General features: G+C 44.3%; 1 protein-coding gene across 3 annotated transcripts in view; it reads left to right on the forward strand.

Annotated features, from left to right (window-relative positions):
* Positions 1–7,129, forward strand: part of LOC306818891 (uncharacterized protein) — a 31,517-nt gene that overhangs the window by 21,855 nt on the left and 2,533 nt on the right. For 2 of the 3 annotated variants that reach the window (XM_079336622.1, XM_079336621.1), the window contains exons 13-42: positions 72–122; positions 202–333; positions 443–496; positions 746–790; positions 919–981; positions 1,247–1,378; positions 1,593–1,649; positions 1,735–1,761; positions 1,912–2,010; positions 2,111–2,146; positions 2,409–2,492; positions 2,642–2,674; positions 2,809–2,838; positions 2,922–2,981; positions 3,414–3,491; positions 3,612–3,647; positions 3,739–3,792; positions 3,879–3,950; positions 4,040–4,105; positions 4,310–4,340; positions 4,486–4,539; positions 4,630–4,661; positions 4,764–4,883; positions 4,975–5,122; positions 5,205–5,269; positions 5,479–5,607; positions 5,705–5,737; positions 5,815–6,243; positions 6,678–6,875; positions 6,997–7,106. In XM_079336622.1, the coding sequence (XP_079192748.1) occupies positions 72–122; positions 202–333; positions 443–496; positions 746–790; positions 919–981; positions 1,247–1,378; positions 1,593–1,649; positions 1,735–1,761; positions 1,912–2,010; positions 2,111–2,146; positions 2,409–2,492; positions 2,642–2,674; positions 2,809–2,838; positions 2,922–2,981; positions 3,414–3,491; positions 3,612–3,647; positions 3,739–3,792; positions 3,879–3,950; positions 4,040–4,105; positions 4,310–4,340; positions 4,486–4,539; positions 4,630–4,661; positions 4,764–4,883; positions 4,975–5,122; positions 5,205–5,269; positions 5,479–5,607; positions 5,705–5,737; positions 5,815–6,243; positions 6,678–6,875; positions 6,997–7,106 (2,558 nt within the window). The remainder of the gene's footprint in view (positions 1–71; positions 123–201; positions 334–442; positions 497–745; positions 791–918; positions 982–1,246; positions 1,379–1,592; positions 1,650–1,734; positions 1,762–1,911; positions 2,011–2,110; positions 2,147–2,408; positions 2,493–2,641; positions 2,675–2,808; positions 2,839–2,921; positions 2,982–3,413; positions 3,492–3,611; positions 3,648–3,738; positions 3,793–3,878; positions 3,951–4,039; positions 4,106–4,309; positions 4,341–4,485; positions 4,540–4,629; positions 4,662–4,763; positions 4,884–4,974; positions 5,123–5,204; positions 5,270–5,478; positions 5,608–5,704; positions 5,738–5,814; positions 6,244–6,677; positions 6,876–6,996; positions 7,107–7,129) is intronic. The other variant, XM_079336620.1, reaches the window with a different exon arrangement.

A 7,129-nucleotide genomic window follows, 5' to 3' on the forward strand; every position in this document is an offset into this window, starting at 1 on the left:
TCATATATGTTTTAGTTTTTATTGATTCAAAGCTGCTTGTTTCCGTTTTTCACAAATTTTTATTTTGATAGACGTTCTCCGACATGGAGGGATCAGGATTCCCAGACTTGGAAAGGTTTCGGGTACGTTTAATAAATCAGAATTATTTTTTAACTATGAATATTGTTATACAACATAACAACTTTTGGACTTGTTTCCCAGGGTGCTCCTGGTCCCCCGGGCCCCCCAGGTCAGCCTGGCCTTCCTGGGACTTCAGTCGCTTTGGGAGCTAATGGTCCAGTAGCTTTTGGACCTCCAGGACCACCAGGAGTGGATGGAGCACCTGGTCTGCCAGTGAGCATTCAGACTTGACGTGACGTTTTCATTGTTCAAGCTGCCTGATTACTGCTTTCATCACATATTACATTTTTAACATTTGTGCATATGCTGTGTGCTGTTTCAGGGCCCCCCTGGTCCTCCAGGTAGACCGGGTCCACCTGGGCCCAGCGGAACAAAGGTGAGTATTTAAAGGTTGATGTGGATATGTCTGATCGTTTGATCAGAAAACCCAATGAGGTCAACTTCAACATGAACTTTTAAAAACGGACTTGGACCATGCTAACACCTCTGTGAGTGTTGCTTTGAGCGCTAACGTTAGCCTTCTGTGTTCTGAAGATAATAAATGATATCTGTACAAAGTTTCATCAGAATCAATCCACGACTAGTTCAAAGATCTCAGAGAGACTAAATGTCACTCTATCTCCAGGGTGACGGCGGGGAGCTCGGTCTTCCAGGACCAGCTGGAGAAAAGGTGAGTTCAATCACATCATTCAAGTTTTCATCGAGTTCTGCTTTTGTATTTACATTTCAAATTATGGCACATTTGTGGCGGGTGTATCCGGATACATTCTGTCCTCCATGTTTGTTGATTTTCTCCAGCAAGACTCCCAAGACTCCAACCCTTTCACCTCCTTCTTCTCTTACTTTGCTCCGTCCTCTACGGTGTGTAATGGGCACAGGTACTCGGGGGGCGGGTCTCTCTTTTGGTGATTTGTTTCCTCTTTTTTTCTTATCCATATCCTTCCTTCTTGATTTCTTTAACCCATCAAACTGCATCACTGAAGCTTTCATAGTTTTCATCTGTCTTGTTCTTCATCTTTTTTTGCATCAGACTTTGATGCAGTTTTATTAACAGGAATGTCTAACAGTCCTCCTTCAGTCATACATCAAAGTCACAAGGAACGCTGACATTTTCTTCTCACCTCAGGGTGCTCAGGGTGACGTAGGAAGAACAGGTACATCCGGGCAGACTGGGCTTGCGGGGCTTCCAGGTCCCATGGGACCAGTCGGACCCCCAGGACCCCCTGGACCTCCTGGGCCACCGCACCGCTTTGGCTTTGTGAGTAGAGGTGACATCAAGGTGCATTCAAACTCTGAGCCGGAGGAGTGTGTGGACAGTGAACGCAGCATAAGTGAATGAGAATACAAGACATCAGTCTCTGAATAACATGTTTATATTTATAATGTGGTTTTAATATTAATGTTAAACCTGAATTTCCTCTCATTTTACGTACAAGAAAACCTGTCTCATGTATTTCTTTTCTTTCTTCCAGGGTAACGAGGTCGGATTAGAGGGGGGCAGCGGCTCACCTGGCCCACCTGGACCACAGGTAGCCCATCACCTGAGCATTACATCCTTTACCATGTTGTTAGCGTCCATACATCACCTCATTTCCCTTTTGTTCTGTTGGTCAGGGCCCACCTGGTATTGCTGGTCTACCTGTAAGTACTACACAGTCTTTGCATTGTTTCAATAAGGTTTTTTTTATTTCCTGTAAATGAAAGTAAAAACAGGTTTTCTTAAAAAGTGACAGAACTACTTATGAAGTCGGTTTATTTCAGTGTGAGAAATGGTTTTTTTATGGTTTTCAGGGTAAGCCAGGACTGCCAGGTATCCATGGAAACAAAGGATCAGAGGGACAACGAGGACCTCCTGGGATATCCGGAGTCGATGGGTTTCCTGGACAATCCGTAAGAAACAAGATACCTTTTTTTTTTTGTATAACTTAAATACATAAATGAATCCTCAACTCGTCTGTCCGGGCTTTCATGACATTTTTTTTTTTTTTAGGGTCAAAAGGGAGACCAAGGAGAGAGAGGAGAACCGGTAAGTTGTGTGAATCTGAGGAGAAAACTGTGCAGATCATGAGAAAAAAATTAAAACGTGCTTTACTTTTTGTTCTGGGTACAAGGAACATCTGTGGAAATTTTTTTTGAAATGCGTTCAATACTTAAAAAATCATGGTTCAACCTCTGTGGGTAATGATGAATACTTGATGTATTTCAAAGTATATTTGTAGCAGGAAGTCAGATCTGTCTGTAACGGAGAGTCCTTCATCTGAGATTTTGTCTTAATTTGTGTTTTTAAGGGTCTTCCAGGGCGAGAGGGTGGGCCGCCTGGACCTCCAGGGCCTCCTGGACCTCCTGGACAAGTCACTCAGCAGACCTCAGATGTGAGTTATAAAGACACAAAATATGCCTGCCATGACTAAATCACTCATTTAGATAGAGTTTGAGCACGTGTTCATGTTCACTAACAGTCACAGCCTGCAGTATGTTTGCTCACCTGCGCACTAACTGACCTAACTTTGTCTTGCTGTAGTATAATGACGTTTATTGGAACGAAGGGTGGCAGGTGAGTCGTCCTAGAAGTAACCTTGCCATGAACCTCACTAAACTCTTCAGATATTTGAACCCTTGTACACAAAATGTGTTTTCTTTTCTTGACGTTTTTTCCTCTCTCTCTCTCTCTCTCTCTCTCTCCTGCAGGGCGGACAGCCAGGCCGAGCAGGATTCCCAGTAAGTGCCGGCCTCATCAGTGCACAGAAACGACTAATATGATAACAAACAAAGATGGTTAATATATTTTTGTCTTGATTTAGGGGCCCTCAGGACCAAAGGGAGACAAAGGAGACTCAGGCCCTCCAGGATATGCACCGAAAGTAAGATCTGGATTTAAAATCCTTGCAATTTACACATTAAAAATTGGTCTAGTTGGTCGTCTCTGGACAGGAACATTGAGGGTTCCCCAGCTCCTGCAGCCACATGTCCGATGTGTCCTTAGGCAAGACACTTAACCCCAAGCTCCTGCTGCCTCGTCGGTGGTGTGTGAATGTGTATGAGTGTTACTGAAATTAAAACTCAGCACTACAACTTAATGAATCATTTTACAAAACTTTGTAAGTTAATTTGTTTTGTTTTCCAGGTTTAGGTCTTAAAATGCATGATAGTAACTAACAGTGGATGAAAAAATAAAATAAACATACTCAATAAATGCATTCCCTTTTATTCAATCACTAAACAAATCAACAAAGGAAATGAAGACAATGTGTCCAGATGTGTTTCCAGTGTAAGTTTGTTTGTTGTGCGTGCAGGGGGAGAAAGGAGAGCCGGGTGTCATTATGGGGCCTGATGGGAGACCTCTGTACCTCGGTGGTCTGGCAGGAAAGCAGGTAAAAACAGCTTTTTAAAAAGACGAGCACATTTTGTGGGCATGCTTTAAGCTTTGATCTTCAGTCATATGTCATTGTTTAAAACTTTGCATTCAAAGTTCTGTATTTGTTCTTTTACAGGGCGAGAGCGGACCCCCTGGCCCTGTGGGACCTCCAGTGCGTAACAAGCTCTTAGTTTATACAAAATAAGTATCAATAGAATTCAAGCTAGAGAAATGCCATCATGGTGATAAACTTGTATTTTCAGGGTCCTTATGGTCCTGCCGGCCAGAAGGGAGAGATCGGGCTTCCAGGGAGACCAGTAAGTGTCTTTAAAACTAAGACAAAGATTAAAACGTGTTGATAAAGGATGTGCAATATTAAGCTGAATGTTGTGTTTTGTTGTAGGGTCGCCCTGGTCTGAACGGCGCCAGAGGAGAAAAGGGAGATTCAGGCTCTGGCTCTGGATATGCTTACCCTGTGAGTACCACAGTATTTTTGTCTGACAAGTTGAGCTCGAGCGTTTAGACGATTAACTCACAGAAAGTAATATTCATTGAATCTTTCAGGGTCCTCCAGGTCCACCAGGCCCCCCTGGACCTCCTGGAGTGTCTGGTCCCTATGACAGGCAAAGTGTGAGTGAAGACATGAAACATGTGGTCACTGGTTTAGTGTGTACTCATCCTTTAAATACAACACAAACATGTTTGCGCTTCAATAAAATGAATCTCGATATCAAAGACGTTATAAAGAGGACTGATGCTCGATGTTTACCTTCAGGCTTTTAGATTTCCTTCATGTTTCTATTTGATGATTTGAAGTCTTTGTTTTCATTCCAGGGATATGATGATCCCTCCAGGTTTTATCCAGGTAAACTCACAAATTCCCAGAGATAAAAGAGGCTGAAAGCAATCAAATCACATTTTGTATCTATACATTAAAATATAGCGCTACAACTGTTAGCTCTTTAGCTTAGATTAAAAACAGGGGAATGTTTGTGTTTACCTTTTTTTAGCCGCTAAAGGAGAGAAAGGTGACCGCGGACCACCTGGGACGCTTGAAATTCCAGGTAACTCGACCTGACATGCTTAAAAGTGAGAGTTTGATGTTTTCAGCGTGTGGAAACATTTAAAGGTTTTCTACTTTCCGTCTCTCTCAGGCTACGGGTCGATTGACATCTACACTTTGAGAGTAAGTCTGAACTCTTGACCCATAGAATCACACCATTACTGTTTCTCTGGCTAAATGATTTGATGATATCTGCTGGTTATCTCCTGATGCTTATGTGTCCAGAATGAGATGAAAGGGGAAACAGGAACTCCTGGCTACAAAGGGGAGAAAGGAGAACCGGGTGGAGGATATTATGACCCCCGTTATGGAGGGAGCGGAAACCCAGGGCTGCCCGGACCACCAGTGAGATCACGAACATTTAAAAAAACAAAACACACAGCTTCACGAAATCTAAACATCAAAACCTCATTCTTTTTTATCATTACCCCATCAGGGTCAAAAAGGTGACTCCATCATTGGTCCTCCTGGCCCTCAGGGGCCATCAGGTCCACCAGGAAGAGGGTACGATGGACAACCTGGACCACCAGGCCCTCCTGGACCACCAGGCCCATCCTTACCTGGGGCTTACAGGGGCACGCAGAGTGAGTTATGGGGATGAAAACACAAAGTTTTAAGTCTCTGCTCAGTCTGCATTGAGCTCATGTAACTCCCTTTGATTGACAGCTATCAATATTCCTGGACCACCGGGACCCCCTGGTGCACCTGGAACACCTGGACACTCCTCAGGGGTGAGAATTCTCATCATCTAATAAGATATCATGAATACAAACACCACTGTCAATAAAGCTGTGAGAGAGAGAAATTCAAAGATCTAACACTTGATTCCATGGAGAGACTGATTTTATTTTCTGTAACGAACCATCCTGTCAGTATCTCAGGAACACTGAATAAAAACCGCACAGTGATCATCAAAGTAACGAGTGTTTTCTGTGTCTAGGTGACCGTTTTGAGGTCTTACGACACCATGACAGCCACCGCTAGAAGACAACCTGAAGGCTCCCTGGTTTACATTTTAGACCAAACAGATCTCTACTTACGAGTCCGAGATGGAGTTCGTCAAGTCCAGGTAAAAGTTGCACCTCTTTAATGTTGATCATTCTGCAGGAGAGTTGTAAAGAACTTCCTGAATATTGTCACTTCATTGTCTTTGTTGTTTTTCACAGCTCGGGGGCTATATTCCTTTGCCCAGTGAGGATGTAAGTCTTTTCTTTTTCTCCTCTTCAGAATGAATAATGTCCCTTTTTAAGAACTGAATCACGTTTGTTATTTTCAGGGTAATGAGGTTGCAGCAGTGGAGCCCCCACCTGTCGTCCCCTACTACCCTGACCACCACTCTCACATCGACACCTCCGCTCGCGACACCCAAAGGCAACCCGAGAGCCCGGTCCACGCCGGCACCGAGCATCACTCACATCCAGACCAGCATCACACGTCACACCCTGATCCACGCAACCCAACTCACCTGGATCCCAGATACCAGCCTGACATCAGGTATCAGCCCGACCCGCGCTACCCCGTTCCCACAGACCCCAGGTTTCCCAGTTACACCGACCGGTTAAATCAACCAGACGGCAGGTATTCTGTTCACACGACGCAGACTCGTCCTGTGTACCCGGACACTCACCACGCAGTCACTCCTCAGAGAAGACCGGCTCCTCCTGAGCCCCAGACTCCAGTCCACCATCACAACTCAGGTCCAGGGGTAAGACAGGTTCAAATCATCACATCCTCATCTCTGATATATTTACTGATCGATTCAAGTGTTTAGTCTTTATTTCACCTGTATTGTTATTGCTGAGTTTATGTCAATGTACTGTGCAATGGAACAGTTAGTGGATCAACATCTATTCATTTGTCTAGTGAACGTCAGTGCTAACACCTCGCTATATATCTTATTATCCAGCTAACTTTCTAATTAACTTCAGGCTTTGTATCTAGACAGGTAGCTAACGGTATTGTCCTGCTAACTTTACATCCATCTGTCTGTCTTATTGATCTAGTTTGCAGCGATTTGTCATTCTACTCTGAATCCTGTTTCAGTAACTGAGTTTAAATTACGGACCGGGCCTCATGCCGCCGCATAAAGGAATAGCACTGTTGTCAAATTAAATAGTGATCCTGGACTTGTGTCCGCAGCTCCACCTGATCGCCCTGAACAGCCCTCAGACCGGCTTCATGAGGGGAATCCGCGGTGCAGACTACATGTGCTTCACTCAGGCTCAGGCCGTCGGGATGAAGGGAACTTTCCGGGCCTTCCTGTCCGCCAAACTCCAGGATCTCCACAGCATCGTCCGCAAGGCAGACAGGGACCGGATGCCGATAGTCAACCTGAAGGTCAGGTTTTTTTAAAAGCTGCAGCTGTAAAATAACAAACATACTCTTTGGTTTATTAATCATTTCTTGAACTTAGAATGACTGTGGTCTTCCCCGACTTCATGTTGTGTTTATTTTTCAGGATGAGGTTCTGTTTGACAACTGGGACGCCATCTTCAATAACGGCAGGATGAAGGACAACGTGCCCATCTACTCCTTTGATGGGAAAAACATTATGAGTGACAGCAAATGGTAACTCAATAATGTGATCTTTC

Source organism: Symphodus melops (genome assembly GCF_947650265.1).
Source record: "Symphodus melops genome assembly, chromosome: 23".
NCBI lineage: Eukaryota > Metazoa > Chordata > Actinopteri > Labriformes > Labridae > Symphodus > Symphodus melops.